Source organism: Centroberyx gerrardi, chromosome 11 (genome assembly GCF_048128805.1).
Source record: "Centroberyx gerrardi isolate f3 chromosome 11, fCenGer3.hap1.cur.20231027, whole genome shotgun sequence".
NCBI classification, from domain to species: Eukaryota; Metazoa; Chordata; class Actinopteri; order Beryciformes; family Berycidae; genus Centroberyx; species Centroberyx gerrardi.
Genome location: NC_136007.1, coordinates 28,286,184 through 28,305,845, shown reverse-complemented (window position 1 = coordinate 28,305,845; position 19,662 = coordinate 28,286,184). Strand labels below are relative to the sequence as shown.

At 43.1% G+C, this 19,662-nt stretch overlaps 1 protein-coding gene across 2 annotated transcripts in view; it reads right to left on the bottom strand.

The window, feature by feature from the left end:
• Window positions 1-1,587: 1,587 nt before the first annotated feature.
• The window catches only part of tmem132e (transmembrane protein 132E), a 321,617-nt gene continuing 303,542 nt past the window's right edge, over window positions 1,588-19,662 (bottom strand). For both annotated transcript variants that reach the window (XM_071915145.2, XM_071915144.2), the window contains exons 7-9: window positions 16,840-17,119; window positions 7,469-7,663; window positions 1,588-4,107 (exon numbers count right to left, since the gene is read on the bottom strand). In XM_071915145.2, the coding sequence (XP_071771246.1) occupies window positions 3,037-4,107; window positions 7,469-7,663; window positions 16,840-17,119 (1,546 nt within the window). In that variant the 3' untranslated portion in view covers window positions 1,588-3,036. The remainder of the gene's footprint in view (window positions 4,108-7,468; window positions 7,664-16,839; window positions 17,120-19,662) is intronic.

Sequence of the window (19,662 nt, the reverse complement as noted above, 5' to 3'; positions counted from 1 at the left end):
CTTGTGACTGACTGCTACTCCTCTCAATTAATTTAATAATAATAATAATAATAATAATAATAATAATGCTGCGGCTGCAGGAAGGGCTTGGACCGTCAAAATCATGCCTCATACCTTGAGATGTTAACACAGATTGATTGAATATTATTAAACACTAGAATTAGGTCATTATTCATTTAAACCACGTGGAACATATAGAGGGCATGCAGTAAATCAAATCCTTAAAGCCCCAATCCAGGATTTATGAATATATCAATTATGGGCCTATATACATAGATTGCTGAAAGGTATGACTTACTGATGTAAAATAATCTTTTGGCAACTTTCAGACACCACCAAAGCTAAAAAATTAAAGCCCATTTTGCTCCAATATTTACAAACAATGTAACTGTAAGCAAATTGCTTCCATCTTCAGATTATATTTAAAACTCTATTTAAAAGTCACTTATTATCAGTCGTTGTATAAGGAGCCCAGGCAACAGATTTCCAAATGAAACAGAAAATATATCTTCAATCCAACGAATTAATCCTATACAAAGCTGGTGTTTGTACAACAGTGGTGCCACAAGGAGAGCAATTCTGGATTGGGTCTTTATTAAGGCCATATGGACTAAATATCAGGTGGGACAGCAACAAAATGTCACAAATTTTGACTGATGGTGTTGAGTGACAGCGATAGGGCTCGTTCTCATAGTCGCCAAGGAGAGAACAGGTGACATTAGTTCTCTCATAGGATCCCCAACATCAGTCAGTTAACATAAAAGAAAAATCCAAGCCCTTAGATGTAGCACGGAAAAAAAAGGGGAAGTGAGATTGAAACAAAATTCCATCTTGTGGATGTTTCGTTAGTCCTGAAAAAGAACTTGTCAGAATTAAAATAACATCAATCTTCAAAAGTTCTGTCTGGTTATCCACCGCAGTACTAATAGCATACTGACACAGGGCAATCGCAATTAAAAATGCTATTAGGTCTGTGATCATGCTCTCAGTCACTGCGCGCTTGGCCGCCTTGCGATGTTTTGGTTGAAATCATGACTTGACATATCCTATACTTCCTCTCAACTCCAATTGTTTTTTTTTTATTTTAGTGGAAGTTAAAACCCATGTCAGTAGGCCTTTAAAAGCTCAACACACAACAATCAACTCTGCTGCAAAACCCCCACCTGCAAATGACATCCGTTGGCTTCAAGTATTTGCAATCATTCTGACTTGCGCAGGCAATGACAATCGATACCCCTGCTGTCAAAGTTAAGACTTCATCAAATCCAGTCAGCGTCCTGAGATACTTAACACTTTTGCATGGTGTCACCACCATGCCCATGGCATCCACACAGTTTGTGTGTCAGTAGCGATACCACTGATTTGTGTAACAGTGAGAGCTACTAGGCTCTGGCCCTGTCGCTGATAGAGTCCCCGACAAAGCATATTTGTGACCTCTATATTCAGGTTCACTGGAATAGGTAAAACAAAATAGGGACTACATACGTAACACATTGTGTATGATGAACAGCATGACAACATGGGATAACAATGGTTTAAGCGAAGGAGCAAAAGCATTTATTCAGTAATCCTTTTTTTTTTGGGGTGGGGGGGGGTGGATGAGAGTTCCTACAGAATTTAGGAGCATCTTGTATGCAGTGAACATGTTTCCATCTACATTACAAATCATGATTTACCCAGAATGGACGAGGCTGAAGGCCGGCTGAACTTGTCGGAGGGAAATAAATCCAAAATCAAAAAGATGAGATAAATTACAGTTCTGACACAACGCAAATCTTCATGTTCAACAGTCGGATGCAATACCATTTTGTTAAAAAGCTAACAGTTCTGTCGTGACACACCAAGGGGAGCTTTCCTCTCACCATGAGACCGGAACGGTTTCACGATTTCAACGGCTTCCCACTGTTTTAGCTTGGAGTAAGTAACTAGTTGAATGTTAGGTTCCTGCTGGAGGCGACTTCAGCTGGAGACGGTATATACATATACTAGGGAGGGATGTATGCGCGTATGTAGGCCTGACATGGCATGCGTGTAATGCATGATAACATATTTACTTTAGTAATGTGTATGAATGATTACATAATTACAATACAAACATTTACAAATTTGGAAAAAAGATTCTGATTGTGCCTCGAGATCCTCTTACATGCAAAGAATGTTGGGGATCTTCACACTATACAAGCTCTTCTCTTTTCTGAGATCAGTTGTAGTATTTTACATAGTTGCTCTTACTACACTGTCTCTAGCCATAGTGAGAAAACAGGGTGTCTGCGCTGATATAAGTAGTGAGCCGTGACCATTTTATAAGGCATTAGATTTGTTCTGGACCAGAAGGACTAGTAGTAGGGCACTGCTTTAGACTACCTATGAAATGTAGAAAAATGTAAGGAATGAACTTGAATACAAATCATGAGTGTGCTGCACCAAGAACAACCATGAAGAAAGTTTTGCCATTAAAAGAATGCTTTTCCTACTTTGGCAAAAAAAACAAAATGATTTTGTAACATAGCTTTCATGAGAGTCTTTGACAGTTATTTGTTCATCAAAGGCCTCTTTGTTTGGAGTAGGTACAGTACTTAAGAGTTCTGACAAACCAGCAAAAACAGAGCCAATACCGGACTTCTTCCGCACTCCTGTCCATATCAGGCTTGCTATCCCAATCCCCAAAATAAGAGAGCAGCAGCACTTCTCAAATCCGGCCATAGCACAGTGCTTCCCATTGAAACATATTTCCCATAGCCAGTTCCCTCCTCTACCAACGGGGAAGGACACTCTACAGAAAGCCACTTTCTACTGATTGAGATCCTCTGGTCAAGTCTTTGGCTTTCCTTGCATTCATTTTTGCCATTTTGAAAAGTGTGAGCGTGTATGAGATAACAGCACTGTGCAAACTAAATGAAACAAACCCTAACCAAAACAATAGTTGGCCTTTTTGTTTGTGAAAAATTACCTTTCACTTAAGTGAAAAAAGAGAAAAATAGAAAGGAACGTTTCTTTAGAAAGCTGAGAGCGGTGCTTCACACTGCACCTCTTATCTCAGGCTATTTCTTTTATTCTGCGCATGTAATCATGCAGTTCCTCGGGGTCTTGGAATCCCATATCCTGGCAAACCCACTGAATGTCCTCTTCGTCTGCTATGGGGATGGAGTTGTAGGGCAGGTCCTCTGTGGGCAGGGTGGTAAAGGTGGTAAACTTGACCCTTTTGCGCTTGGAGGTGGGTGAACTGGCCTCCTCGCCGTTCTCCTTCGTGGAGCCCCCGGAGCTGCCATCACCCCGCCCATGCACCTGGCTCTGAACGCTGGTCTGGGAACTGCCACTGCTGTGGTGGTCCCCGTGGCAGCAAGTCTGCACACCCTCCAGAGGGTTACTGGGACTTTCCACCTGTTGTGGCGAAAGGTCACACTGGGCCCTTAGCGGCTGGCCGTTTCCCAGGAACACCCAGTGGTGGGAGTGGTCCATGTTGGCCTGACCCTCAGGCGGGATCCGCTTGTGGCGGTATTTAAGGACAAAGACGATGCAGTTGATGAGAAAGACTAGGATGGCCAGGCAGAAGACCCCCAGTAGAGCGTACATGCCAATCTCTAAGTCGGTCATGTTACGGGGTGAGTGGACAAAGTCATCGTCCTCCTCTTCTTCACCCTCTGTCGGTCTCTCCTGGTTGCTGATGGTGGGGAAGTTGGTGTAATCTATGGGAACACTGGCAGGCTGCTCATTGGATGTCTCATAAATCCTCCCACCCATGTTGGAATCAACGATTGGCCGCCTGGTGACGGGAGCCAGCTCGATCTCGCCCTCGGTGTTCGCCTCTTCCTCAGAGTCTTCCTCCGGGCCGAAGCGGACCTTGACGAAAACAGCGGCGGACGCGATGACGCTTTTGCGCTTGGTCTTCTGGCAAGCCTCACAGATGGTCATCTCCACGCGCACCATCTCGCCAGATCCCTCCCCCTCTGCCGCCACCACAGGCCAGCGCTGCTGAGGCTCCTGGGATACCGATACAAGCTTGTCATCCAATGAGGAGGCATTGAGGTTGTAGTCTTTGGGGTCAAAGTAGGTCAGAGGGGCAGCTGTGTTGTCGCTGAAATACATCCAGATGGACAAACTGGCCTCCTGTCAAGACAAAAAGAAGGAAACACAACTTGGAGTGCTAGTTTCTTTAAAGCAACAATATAGTATGTTTTTGACATCAAAATAACAATAAATAAATAGGATATACCATACATTATCGAGCTTTGTCTCTCTGTGACCCTGTGTATTCCCCTGCTTGCCTGAAACTGGCTTTTCAATGATGTCCAGGACATTTTAGGGTGTATGCCATTTGCTGTGGGCGTGGCCACTGGTGAGCTGGCTGTGGTTATCAAGGTGAGGCTAGCGGCCACAGAGCAGGGAAGCCATAGCAACAACAACAATAGAGGAAAGCAGCCAGAACAACAAGAATAGCAAAGCTAAACGTGCGGCACATGAGACCCATTCAAAAACACGGTGAGCATCGGTGTCGTTTTTTATTGCAGATTGGCTGCGTTCACCATCTGCTTCTTCGACACCTGTGGAGGCTTTACGGATGTTGGTTCCCTCAGCCTCAGGCTAGATGACAGCTAGGCAAGATGAGTGACAAGTGTCGGGGTGGGAACTTGACCAACTGAGGGGGAGGAGGGTGGAATTAACAATATACTTCCTGCCACGAGGGGAAAAGTTGTATATTCTAGCTTTAAGATTTTGGTAAATGCATGTTTAGTATTTTTTGCAAGTAAACAACACTCTGTGTTAATATCAAAGTAAGAAAAACTGTATTTGGTTTGTCAGAAAGCTGCAACTCTGCCTTGTGTTTATATCTCTCAAAAGAATATTTCAGTGGTTCAGATCCCATTCTTTCATGGCGTTGCCTGTGATTTGAATATCTGTGCCCAATTGAGCCTTTGAAGTTCTGGACTTGCACCAATCCCTAAATCTCCGGAGCGTCTCTGAACATCAGCAGTACCCTCTGCTCGGTACAAGCCTCGACACGCACACAGACCGCCTGCCTCTGATGTGCACACCAGCAAACCACTTTAAAGCAGGGAGGAGGAAGGGGTGGCAGGAACGACTGTTGTCCTGTAGGCAACAACACAGCGGCGCTCCGCAGCACAGCGAGATAAGGCACATACAGCAGCGTGTGCTTAGGATGACGTGAGCTCCAGTCTATCTCATGACCTGCGTCTAATGTTGTCCTCTCCTCCTGTATTTTCTCTCTCGCTCCACTGTATACTGTCCTGTAAAGCTGAAATTGGATAAACGGTAATCTTTGAAAAACAGAGCCACCTCGATGCCTGCATGGTGGTTACCCGACAGCATTCATCTGCCTCAGAGCGACGGCAACACCGTCATTGTGGCTGTTTCTCACTGTAGCCTTTGTTCGCAGCCTTGCTAAAACATCAGCTAACCCCCATTAGGAAAGCTGACAAAGAAGGAAAGATTCTTTCTCTCCAACAGAGCCTGACAGTTTCAGGGTCTTTCTTTCCAGAGGAGAGATGTCCACATCCAAATTCCATCTGGAAGGCTGGAAGAATGAAACCCTTCAGTCCGGTCTGTGGGAAGACTTCTAGTTTGCAGTGATATTCCAGCAGGAGCCGGGCCTCTATCGTCTCAGCTTGTCAGGATGAAGGCAGCCTTTGATATGCATGATTTAAATAATACATTGCATATGGCATCCCTCTTCTTATGAGCCCACTCTGGTGTGAAAGGGCTGATACAGAAATAAGGCAAAAATGGGGGCGTTATGACACTAACAAAATACTTAAAATATTCAGCAACTGGCACATGCTGCGCTATGCCGATCTAATACAGGAAACTTCACGTTGCGCACGTGGAAAGGGTGCTTTCGTTTATTCTGGGTTAAATGATTAGAAGAAAAGAGAAGCCTTTTTGTTCAGAAGGGCTTCTGGTGTCAAAATATGATGAGGCCCAGAGGTATTTGTGGATTCTGTCAGTACATTTTATGCCGTTTAGCCCACTGAACCATCAGCACACCCTTCCCTCAAATAAATGTAATGTGTGTAGGATGGAGTCAGGGATGACGTCACAGCCACTTGCCTCTCTCTGATTTGTGCTTTACAGCAACAGGAAATTAATATGTATACTTAGAATAATACTCTGCTAGAAATATTCTTCTCAGGGTGAGTTTGCATCAACTTCAATTGTAGTTGTAATAAAACTTCAGTTTCATAAAGTAATACCTTATTTATTTACTCATTTACGCAATAACAGTAAGTCATAGTTACAGTAATAAGTTATGATGGCAACAGCTGGCTTAGAACCTGCAACTATTTACCAGAATTGAAAGGCTTGAACTTTGTCATTTGGAGAAGGGAATAATGCAAAGAGACTTTGATTGTCCACCTCTCCCTATACATAGTTTATGAGTTTCATTCATTTCTAGAGTAATAGGGGACGTTTAGAAAGTTTTCCTGTGAAACAGAATCAAATGGCTTGAAATAGCTCCAGTACTCCTCTGAGAGCTGTGCCGGCAGAGGGATTGGCTGCCTTTTATGGCCCGGCCTTGGAGAGCACTTAGGACAATACATTACAATAATTAAATTTCAAGGTGGCCAAGAAGCGGAAAGCAAGAAAAATTGGAATTTAATGCTGGCTTCTCTCTTACTGATGCTTGATGTGGTTGTCGTTGCATTTTTGGCAACTCGCAGGCCATTGAAAGGGCAAAGTAGGAAACGAACACAGACACAGACACAGACACACACACTTCTCTCTAGGTGAAGCACTGCTGCCAATTAATTCTTTGCAGAGCACTGCAGAGATCCTAACTCCCATGTTGCCACTGTCAAGACACGGTGGCGGAGAAAAAGCACACATTCCTCTTCTTCACCAGATGTCTTCTCACTTCTCACTTGTGCAATACAATCCAGCTTGGGAGTTGTATTTCGATACATCAGAAGAGTTTTGCCAGCCTTGGCCAATACTGTTTTTTTTTGTTAAAACACTGCAACTAGGCTACTAATTAGTTCAGCACAGCGACTTGATCTGGCATCCTCGCTAATAATGCTGGCTGAAGCTAAAGAGATTTGGCTCGAAAATGATTTTATTACTCAAAAGTGAAACCAAAATGGCTATCTGAATCTGTCTGCTTGTTGATATTACAGTATAATCACTGAGAGTGACTTTGCAATTAAACTTCATTTTACTGCTCTGGAGACAGAAATGGGGAAAGATGATAAGTGCTTCTGGGAAAGCACAAGGGTTATTTTAGCTATAATAAACTACTGCATACATTACTCATTCCTGACTGCCAGTGTGGCTGGTGCAAGTTGCAATTACCTGCACTGCCATATTTAAATGCATATAGAAGGCAGTGGGTGTTAAATTGGAGCCCTAATCTTTAGTCCAAAAGATTATTCAAAAGTAAATAATAGTAAAATTTAATTCTAAATATAAATATGCCGATTCTTCCTTCCACATTGTGTGATGAATAATACTGTACCTGTTTGGGAGCGGTGAGTGTCTGGAGGCCAGTTGCCTTGGCTACCATGGTGTGGCTGTTGCCGGGGCTGGGCTGGAGCGACAGGGTCAGGCCAGAAATGGCGTGAACACGCAGCTCCGAGATGGAAACCTTGTCGTCTGTGACTGAGAACGGCGACTCTCCCAATACCGCATCTACCGCCAGCGGAGACTCCACCTGGGGGAAAAAAAAGACAGTGTTTTATTGTTTCTTGACATGACAGAGGGACATCATTTAAGTCGAGAATAGACAACAGCTTTATTGTCTTGCTGACGCTTATAAACCAACCAGCCAATTTTGGATTAAAGTGGCTTGTGTCCATGTGTCAGCGCATCTCTGTACACCGTGGCCAAAAAACAAGCAAAAAAATAACCCCACTTGAGACGGAATCCATCAGCAGCCAGTTGCCAAGGTACAGTCCAAAGCAGCCACCACATGCTTTTAAAGTGATGGTTAGCAAAAACACTCGCGGCCATCAAAGTGCCACCAGATGTAACGCCAAAACCATTTTCGAAGCCAGCCACCTCTCCGGGTAATCCACGGCTTTTGACAGGCCTTTGCACCCGGCACTTTGAGCACTTTTAAAAGATCATGATTTCACCTTGCAATCGCGACCAGAGGTCACGAGGGACTCGAGGAAAGTGAAGAGCCACTTGCGCCGGCCTTGTTCTTAAAGAGTCACACGGGGAAATCTTTTCTCACTTCAGCTCCAGCGTTTTGAGAGTCTTGCCGGCGTGAAATAAAGCGATGTGAGAGCGGCGGAGGGTCTGGCGACTCTGACAGGCTCTCGCAATCATCGGCAATTGAAACGGTCACACGACGAACCGAATAAGTCAGTTAAGATTTTGTACGAGTTATGCTTTCAAACGACTGTTGACTGCTTTGTACTTTCAAGTGATGCGACGTTCGCGCTCCGAAAAATGACAAAAATGATATTTACAAACAAAATTGTAAATAAACCGATTTGGTTCTTCACCTGAACGCTTCGATATCTCCGTCTCTGATGGTTATATGCGGACCCCTGCTGTGACAAGACACAAAATTATACGCTGCATTTTGTGTTATGGTTAGAACTGCTTCTTCCCCTGCATGCCTAGTACATCATTACTTGTCCAATTTTGCTCTTTGGCTCAGATCAAGGCTTTGTCATATAATTTTGTGCAACATAATTCGTCATGTAGAGGAAGGAGCGTCTTGTGCCAAATCATTTGCGGAAACAGATGCATCTGCAGGTGTCTGGTTTTATTAATTTGGTCTCAAAATATTACAATTTCTATTGTGCTCAACACCATAAACCCCCCCCCCCATACAAACACAAACACACACACACACACACACACACACACACACACACACAATCTACTCACACAGAGTGCATCAGCCTGCCAATCTCTTTTTATTACAGCCCTTGTAGCCTATGCTCTTGCTCTCCTCCTTTCTCCCTCTCTGTTTTGTAAGTAAGGTCTCCATGGCAGAGCGATGGAACCGGTAACCCATTTTCATTACTCTTTTCTTTATGAAACATGCTGGATATAGGTTCTGGAGACATACTCAATATATCAGAGGATGGCCTAGCTATGGTACGTGGAAAGTCATATAACATCCACAATTCCTGCAGTGATTGTAATAGTAGTAGTTAAGTCTAATATTTGCTCAAAGAATGCAGTTACTGAACTTCTGAGCAGGCCAGTTCAAACCAGAAGCATCGGCTGTCCCTTTAGCCTATGAATTTTAGTACAATGCAGTCTCTAAACTGATGATGAGGCCTTTTAAGGTGCTTTTTTGAACAGGCCTGCACCTTTATTTCATTTATTTTCAGCAGGCACGTGTCTCCACAAAACTGCACCTGGTACTTTGGACCCAGTGTGTTTTGTGGCGCTGCCCTGGGTGCTCCAAGCTGGACATGTCTCCACTTTAGCCACGTTGTGCACTACGTCAATGTAAAAATAGCCCTTGAAACGGTCACTATGTAGGCGGAGCTCTTGGACAAGATGATACAACTCTGCTCTTCTTTGGAGGACGTCATGTACCCACATCCTTCGTTTCAGAATGGGCTCCACATTGTCTTCTTCAAGGGCAAGAGGATTTTTAGAGGTAGAACGTTTTGTTTCTGGGTTTTGTTTCTGTTGATCCTTCTGGATCTTCTGGTTGTCGTCAACATGGTCCGGTCATGGGCTTAATTCAACAAAACATCTGTGATAGAGATGCTCACTTGATTACACCAACGACACCAATCTCACTCTCATTTCCTCCAACATCCTCACTAGGTTTCTGCATTGGCTAGCATCCTAGTTAAAGCTGCAATAAGCAAAATGTTCTGACCACAAGAAGGTGACAAAAACAGCAACACATTAGGAAATAAACCCACAGCAAAGCCACTCTCCCTCCCCCATAAAGGCTAACAGCTAAGCTAACTGTACCAACAGAGAAGTCTCGTCAGTTACCAGTCTCGCTTTGTCAGGCCTTTCTCCCGCTGGAGGTTACATGTCCCACAATGACAAGTTTACTAGTTTACTAAGTTTACTCCTTCGCTTCATCAATTCCACCATTATGCAAATATTATCAGGAATGGGAGGGGGTGAGGGTCGCTTTTAAACAACTAGGGAGGAGCCAAGCTAGTTTTAAAAAATAAAAAGTTGCTGAATGAGTGACCTTCGTTCTGGAGCGGAATTTGACAACAAGGGGAACATCCTAAGGGGACAGTGATTCTCCAATCAGGTCCTCGGGAGCCCCTCTGGTTTTTTCAGGACTCAGTCCCAACAGGAAAGTCTTAGCACACACTTATAATGGACTGTATACCAAGTGTCCTGCGTCTTGCCCTCCTCTACAGAGGTTTTTTACAACATGCAGGACCCATACCTGAATCATACTGATCCTTCTGTGGCTGCCTCATTCGAAGCGGGTTTTTCCAACTCAGTTTAGCCCTCTAAACTGTACAGCATCTGTACTGAAAATAGAGCTTTAATAGTGTGATAGCTGTATTGATCTTTTGCCTTGTACGTCTCACTGGGTTTGTATGGCTGTGTATATGGGTAATTCATGTCAGAGTCGATGCTACCTGTCTGTCCTGTTTTTTTTTTTTTTTGGTTAAAGTGTTAAACAGTTTAAAAATATGCTGTCCAAAAATGTCAAAAGGGATAGTTACACTAGATCCTGCATATTGGTAAATGCTTAAGGGCTGAGAACAGAGAAAAATAGCCGTAATGTCATGAGCAGTGTGTTTCACTAGGGAGTAAACCCGAGACTTTTTTCCATTTACAAAAATCCACAGCCAGATTCGCCTTCCATATGCATATTGTTTGGATGTGATGGATTAATGTGCCAGAAAGGAGAGTTATGGTTTGCTGGCCATCGCACGCGACACGTGCACGCGCAGCCACACATGCATACACACAAGTGAGCATGCAAAACCCTGGGGGATGATAATAAATAGACATATAAATAAACTTTTAAAGTTTTCATGAGGGAAAGCCCAGTTGGATGATGGATCGCTCGGTGAGGGAGTTACTTTTTCTGCTGCGACAAAAAGCTTTGCATTAAGCTTGATTGTGGAACTTGATTTTTTCTAGTGATGGATTCAGTAAAAGGATCAAGTAATTAAACGGAATACCAGAACTCTTTTTGTTAGTGGTGACAGAAAGACGAGGGCCGAGTCCTGAGCAGAAAGAAGGAACTCCATTTCACTGTAAAAACATGCCTGAGTCAGATAAAGGGCTATTCCACCAGTAAAAGCTGTTTTCCTAGAATTGATTTTCTGCTATTTCACATGCCTTTCCATTGTGGCGGATGTTTTCACAGACCAATAAAAATGACAAAACACACTATCAACACATTAAACACACTATTAAAATCAATACTGGAGACTATGCACAAATGTCAAAATACAATTCAGCAAAGATAAACCGCATTTTACATTGATCGTTTAAAGTACAAAAATCAAATTAAAAATGTAATCTCTGTTTTATGACCTGCACTGGAAACATGCCACATTCTGTAGGCATGTTTTATTGAGCCGTCATGTATTCATTTTCAGGGTAAACTGTTATTTAAGAAAAATCCATATTTACAGTAACAGGAGTATTTTGTTATTTCCGTGGCTTTAGATGGCGAAGGTGCACTTGCACATAGATCGGTAGTATTGCATTCTCTCAAAATAAAGAACAGAAAGATTTACAGTAGTCCAACATGAGAAACGATGAGATCAATGCTCATAGTATATTCTGTTAGCACCGATGCAGTCTTGTTTTTATAGTAGTATTTTTGGGGGTAAGAAGTGGAAAAGTTAAGTAGCAAACAAGCATTCAAAAATGAGTAGTCACAACCTAGAAACATAAAGAACAGGTAAAGCAAATGATGCAATAAACCTGGACTTAAAAAAAGAAAAATCCACCCTTGGATACTCTTACACTGTTATATGTCATTATTCTGTAATGCTCAATTCATTCAAGGAGTTATTTTAAGATGAAGTGTTGTAATCTTTTGGTGTATCCACTTTCCCTCAACCTGCCTCGCCCACTTCTACTCTAGTTAGTGATTTTCTACATTTCCCAGAATGCCTTTTGCCAACCCCCAGAGAACGTGCCTGGACCATGGATGTATTGGCCTGGACTTGTTGCACCCAGTACATGTAGGTGAGAGAGTAATAGCAATAGTGATAGCTATAGCATAGTAACAGGTGTCCCTTACTCAACACACAACATGTCTTGTGGCTGCATTGCATTCTGGTCTATTGAGGCTCTTGTCAGTGGAGAAATTGGTCTCTCTGCCTCTTCTATGATGGATTTCTCCCTGTATGATTCTTGAATGTTGGTGCAAAATGGCGAGTCTAGATAGAAGTTCTTTGATTTGCTGTTCTGAGGGACTGACACCAAAACCTGTTTACCGTTGATGTTTTAGCTTTAAATCTTCAGCTATCAAACTCCATTGGCTGTGCTTAATATCTTGACGAGATGTCAGATCATCTACATCTGGCCAGTTATCTACAGGAATAAGAAAAATACACAACCAAACAAAATAGACCCAGAAATGCAAGGTACATCGCCAAAAGCTGTTTTTAACAGTGTTAATTACTGTTTTAGGGTGGATTTTTCCTTTTAGTTCATATCAAAATTAATCAAAATCAAGAAAGATGTTTTTAAGAAGACCGCTTTCTTGTCTGTCATTTGAAAATTTGTGAGGTTTAACTGTCAAATCCTGCTGAATTCACTGTGGCTAAAACCAGGTGGGTAAAATTTAACATGAAGAACCAGCACCTCCCGCTTCGAAGTAAACAGAGCTATTTTGAACCAAATTCAACAGTCTGTGATAAATATTGATTCATAGTTACTACAAGTAATGAATGATGAATGTGTTTTAAGTCTGTCTGTATTTCTTTCTGCCGGCGAGGAGAGGTCAGCTGTGGCTGTGTGGCTCCTTCCAGCCCAGCTCCCAGCTCCCAGTTGTATTTGTCATCAGTGCTGCTGGCAGGGGAAGTGAGGTGAAGCATGAAAGTAGTTACACTTTACATTTTCTTTAACTAGGAGTTCCTTCTATCTGTCACTGTTGGGGTGTGCGAGTGTGTGTAGCTGTGTTGGTGGTCTTCACCTGAAGCAGCACTACTTCAGCTGGCCCTTGACTAGAGAAGATCGATGAACAGTCCAAGCAGTAGAGTGACTGAGAGAGGATTACTAATACCTTTTTGCACTGAACAGAAGAAACACGTGAGCAATAGTTCATCTGTTTACTTCCCTGGCCTACTTTGCTGTAGGTGGTAATGTAAGGATCTTTGGAAGGCCTTTGAAGCCTTCAGCTGGCCTTTCATCATGCTTTATCCCCCTAAAAGAGATGATCTGAGGAGAGCTCTGGACATCGCTTCTTGTGTAGGGAAAAATCGCAACTTATGTCACATGTTTTCTGGGTAATGAAGTCCTTCAAACATCAATGCCATACAAAAATTCAAACAGTTATCCCTAGCTGCCACCTGGGGGCACCAAACTGCAAAGTTGCCTACTGTAGCTACTGCAACACATAACAACAGAAAATATACAATTGCATTCACTTTTTCTGTGAATAAAGTGAATAAACTATATTATCATACCATTAGTCTTTCTCATAGCTCATAGTGAAGTCAAAAGTTGTACCTCATTACATATATTTTAGCCATTTGCAGGTATGAGTTAATCATACAGTAAAAGTTATTGTTTATTCACAGAATCTAAATCTTTATTTTGTGCAATTCCTTTTGTGCCACAGCAGGTAACGTTTGTGTCCTGAAGAAATTAGGTAACACTGAACACAGAATGGATTAAGTAAGTAACTCAGCAGCAGTAGCAACAGGCTACAGCAAGTCAACAGAGTCAGACACTACCTGTGTGCTACTGACATCTCCTATAAAAAACAAAAACTTGATATTCACAACAACAGCTTCAGCAAATTGAACTTCTATCTGTCTATTTTCGGTGGACTAAAATAACAGATCAATTTAGTCTAGTTATGGTTTGACTTTTATGTGGTCTAGTATTCATCTTGTAGAAATGCATCATAGATGGACATTTTTCATCATACTTTCCATCGGTGTAATTACCAGTGATGGGCGCCGCGATGTATCCTGTGTTTTTATGCTTGTTTGCAGGAAGCACAAAGAGCTTCTCTTCCGAGAGGTTTGAACTGATGAAATACAGATGCAATGCCTCTGGAAACGTGGCGAAAAATGAAAACATGACCCTCGCAACTTTTACCGTTCTGTATACTTTCAGGCAATTATTCGGCTTTTCCAGAGAGCAGAGCGAGTGTGCGGGCAGTATAAAATTCGTGGAAAAAAACGCAAACAATCTAATTGTTACTAGAAATCTGAAGGCTGACACGTGTATGACAGCTTGTTGTGCCCCATGCACATGGGACAACTCTTCAACCATTCAACTTGGTGTCGGAAAACCATTTTGTGATGAGGATACAGATACAGCGCTCGAAAAAAATCCTCATTTTCCACTAAACTGCTGCTAGTGTCAGTTCCATGTATAACCACATCAGTGTAAAATTGTCTAGTTTTTCTGTTTTTCCCCACATGGCCCATGCTGGTCTGTGTTAATCTATGATCTGGGATGGTTCAGTCTAAATTTGTGAACTTTACAAAGCTTAAATAAACGCTCTCTGAGTCCGCAAAGTGAACCTCTAATCCTAGGTTTTGCCTGTTTGTAACACAATTTAGCTCTCCATAAGATCCCTTCCAATCATCCAATGGACTGAACATTTCAATAGGGAGCACACTGTTGAGATATATGCTGCACTGTTCATCTTCCCATGAGATGAAAGATTAGTGACTTGTGTAGATTAGACTCTTTGTGTTCTGCTTTTGAGCTTTGGAGGAGCGGTTAACGTTCGCAAATATTAATTGAATAATCTATGATCAGAGGAATAACAGTGAATTCTGTCCAAGTCTGGCTTTTTACTTTGAGAAACAGCCATTGTTCAGTGTAATCCTATGGATTAATCCCCCCCAGCCCCCACTAGGTGTGGTGAATTCTTCTGGATTCATAACTCTGCCCAAAACCATATGAAAATAGCCATTACACATTTGTAACAAGGTTTGCTGTCTTAATAGTTTCACCTCTAAACAGACATTTTCTTTAGTCCTTCTTAGGTATAATTACACAGACTTCTTTTGTGTGGGTACTTAGCACTCCCTCCAAAAAAAGACCTGTCAAATTTAACATGAAAAGATTTGATTACAGCAATAATTACCAACCATCCCTCCAAAAAGAAAGAAATGAAATGACTGTCTGGAATTTGGCGTTAACTGGACAAAAGAGGCCCCTGCTCCTCATTCATATTCATGAGCGCACTGTTGGACGATTTGAATTTTTCTCCATAAGACCAATTCAAATCGTCCAATGGGCTGAAAGTTTCAGTAGGGAGGCCGTTGCCGAGATATATACTGTGCAATTCATTTTCAGAACTTCCAGCATAAAAATTTCAGTGCTCTCAGTCAAATGTGCTCCATGAACAGGAGATCTTTTAAACTTCTCTCAGACCTTTGTAATTTGGTTTTTCTAAGCCATCAATCGTTCAAGCTGGATGGATAGGGAGCCCACAGAGATTTCATTTCTCTCTCCTTCATGGTGTTTTCAACATGAGACTTTCCGGGACTGTTTTTTTTTTTAAGTTGCAGTGTGCCTAATGGTATTCAAATCTACAGGGGCTGTGCTGCATGTGTAGGAGGCAGCTCGAGTTTCAATTTGGTGCCCATGATCACTGGTAATTTGACTTAAAAATGAAAGTGATGCACTGCAGGGAACTTTGATCTACAACTGAGTAAATGGAAAATGACGTCCACCTGAAAATATGTTTGAACTATTCTTATCTTTGACCTTTGGCGAGTGGCTGTGGTATAAGTGGAATGACACCCAGCATGGTTTATATTAAACAAGGGCCACCTGACATGAGACCCATTTTTGCAGCAGATCACTGCAATCCCATTACATTACATTTGAGTAATCTGACACCTCCAGACCAGCTCCATAGTGCCATTCCGCCTGATGCCACAATCTCTGAAAGTTGTACAAGGGCTGAAATAATTTCAAACTACCTTGTTTTTTTGACAATCAGCTTGAGTCAATGTGGCAAGTTACGTCTGCTGGTAAATTGATCTATAATTATTCATCCCCTTCAAGAGATTACAAATGATCCATTGCTCATTTAAAATGATGGATGGGAGGCTCATATCTTTCCTCCCTATTTCACCATCATCGGACACATCCATCAGGCAACTATTCTTTCTCCTGACAGGCTGAAACTGTGATCACTCATGGCGATCAAAATTCTCACCAACTGTTACTTCTCTCCGTCCTCATAAATGACCGGTGGAGCAACAGTAAATCAGTGCTTATGAAGCATATCTTGTGCACCTTACTTCTATAAAGACTTCTACGCCTCCCATGGCTGATGCATTTATATCCTCATTACATCAGGGATCTCTTTTAGCAGCGGGAGCTGGACAACAGCAGCACGTTCAGTTACAGATGGGGGAACTATTTCAAAAAAATCCATAATATATAAGAGACAATCTTAGAAAAGGTGAAAGAGGGAGAGGAAAACAGTGGCTGTAAAGCTAATCAAAGCAGCCTCTATAAGATTCAGCTTCCACAGCCTTAACAAGTGCTGAAAACTCAGAAAGAGTAATGAGCTGTGTGTTTTAAATCTCTCTAACCCTGAGCACACCTTCATTTTGTTGTCGGGACGTTGCGGAGAGCGGGTTCAAGGAAAGCCGCCGCCGCGCCCGCTTCCGCGCTTCTCGCTCAGATGCGTTATTTGTCATCAGCGAGACACTTCATCTTTCACCGCCGCTTTCGCGTTCATTCTAAGTGAAGTCCGTTTACCTTCAGCAGAGTGGAGCCCAGCTCCAGGCCCACCAGCACGGTCCTGTCCACCAGCTCGGCTATCCTGGGGTCGGCCACCTTGAGGGAGTCCTGGACCAGGTCTGTGACGTCCACCTGCCAGTCGGGCCCCAGCATGGTGATGACCTGGTCGGTGCCCTCCGTCGAGGTGGTGTGGAACTGGGTCAGCACCTTGACCAGGGCCCGCTGGTACTGCAGGGTGCAGCCGCGGCTCACCCGCCGCTCGTCCTCCTCCTCGTCGGCGTCGCTGTCTCTGGTGCTCCTTGGACAGAGGGAAAAGTGAAGATATAATAATAATAATAATAATAATAATAATAATAATAATAGTAGAGAATGTCAGTGTAATAACCATTGCTCTATTTGGTGTAAACAACAGATATCAATGTCATACAAAAGCACCCTTGAATGCTAACGTACTGGTGGGCGATTCCAAACACATGCTCTTTAATGTGGTCTCCAGTCTTTCAGAGTTTTCGTGAAATTATACATATTTGAGATGGTAAAAATAAAAAAAAAAGGTTTTGTGTGTTTGGATTTGGCAATGGGTGTTCAGAATTGGCCACTGGTATGTGGAGTGAAAACAGTTTAGCAAGTATTTTTCTAAATAACTTTTTTTTAACATCCATGTAAATGTCAAAAACTACAAACTATGCATATAAACCAGTGGTTCTCACAGTGGGGTCCGTGGTCCCCTAGTGGTCCTTGAGGGTGTCCCTGAAGGTCCCCAGCTAAATGAGGAATAGTTTCATTTCACAATAATTTACTTCACTGGAAATTGTCCCAGTTAGAGAATGTATAAGAATGACTATTCTGATAATAAAGGTGATGCTAAACTGTACAGCGTAGTGTGGCGTAACATCATATCCCAGGCTTCTGTTCTTAAGGGCCTCTTTTTATTTAATAATTTGACATCGCGGCACTCATAAGAAACTCGGCACAACTCCACGCAGATCCGTTAAATGATCTGCTCTGATGTGGCGGTGATGTAGAAAAAAACTCCACGCCAGCAGAGAAGGGAAAGATAAGCAGCGAAAAAGCCGAAGTTGGACCGATGCCCTTCTTATTTCATGGGACCCCCGGGCAGAGGGGTTAAACATGCCAGGTGCATCCCCCACCTAGCGCAATCTGTTCTACAACAAGATGTATGAGTTATCCAACTTCCCTCAGCAGGCTTGACAGGCTGCCAGTTTCCCCTTAAAAAGCCCTCTGCTTAATCTTCGCTTTGACGTACGATTTGAGTGAACTTAAGATTCAGGAGAGGCGAGTGGGCTTGTCAGCGGCTGACAAAGTATATCCCACCCATTGATTCAAAGAAAAGGTCTGAACATTAGGCTAAGCACTTCTGTCCTGAGGTCTCTGAAAAGCTTAGACAAAAAACTCCCTCAGCACCGGAATGCATTGCACCAAAATGCACTACACACGTACCTTTCCACCGAGCCCGCTGACCGCTTTTGATTATTAATTCATTTAAGCACATTACCCTCTCCACACCTCACCGGGCCTGCGATGCAAAGCAGCATCACCTCCTCCTTGCCGTAGGCCGGCGAAAATTCCCCATTCTGTAAGCCACGCTGCATTCCCCTATAGTTTCGTGCTGGAAGGTGATATGACTATTTATGAATAAAACCGCCTCCCATAAGGCTCTCGGGTCACTGGAGGTACCTGTGTTTAGTTGTAGGTTTTTATTTAACCAGCTTCCACTTCACCTCGTGACCCAGTTTTGGGCCGATTACGCACGGGTCGTGGGCTCACCGCTTCAGCGACTGCGGTTGGTCGTATTTTACAGCATCAAATGAATTAAAAATGTAGGCCTCTGGTGCATTTGCTGCGCTAGCAATATGGCAAACCATGGAAACATTTGGCTTGGCAAGGGAAAGCTGAGGAGATGCGGGGCAAGTGGGTGTGATTAGTACAAACGGCATGTGTGCAATCAGGAAAAACACGACTATAATGATGCAAACAACACAATACAAACATAATGAATTATGCCTTAGGCGGCTCATCAGAAGCCACTGTCTATTCATCTTGACTTTATTAATTTACTAGTAACTGGATGACACAAGAGCATGTTCAGCTCATATGCGCAGTTTGAAAAGACAAACAAAATCAGGAATGGTCTCAGGGATTCAGGAGCGGAGTGCTTTTTTCTAGTAATACCTACTGTGTGTCTGGCCTGGATGTCACCTGGATTTTTTTTACTGCAGGCCTTTGTGCGTTTGAGACTGACAGCGTTGCTTTAGGACATGTACTTTTAGTTGTGTTTGGAGTTAACTCAGCGACAGACGCCGAGACTGCAGACTCAGTTACTCATTCAGTGGAGGCTAGAGGAAAAACCGACGAGACAGTATGACTCCCTCTCTCCCTGTCACGGAGTTTCACGGAGTTTCACTTGGCTCAGGTCAGCAAAAGTTTACCTTCCCGAGACTGTACCTGGAAATAAGGTTGATATTTTTTCTCCCCGAGAAGAATATTGTCTGTTCTTATTAGAGTCTCTGATACAACCGAACATGCTGAAGCTTCAGTGCACACGGACTGGCCTGCCCGATTACACTCCCTTTCCTTTTTTAGACCGTGTTGCTGGATAATACAGCCAGTGAGCAATTCTGCTGCACTGTAGCAAAAGCCCACTGCAGGCCAAGGAGACCTCGCCGCCGCCGAAGGTTCAGAACGCGTCACGTTGCAGAATGGAAGGGATGCAGGATGGAACGGTCGCGACAAAAAGGGAAATATAAGGGGAAAGGAGGTGAGAGAGAGAGAGCGCGAGAGGTTGGAGGAGAGTGTAAAAGAGAGAGAGAGTGCGCTTGT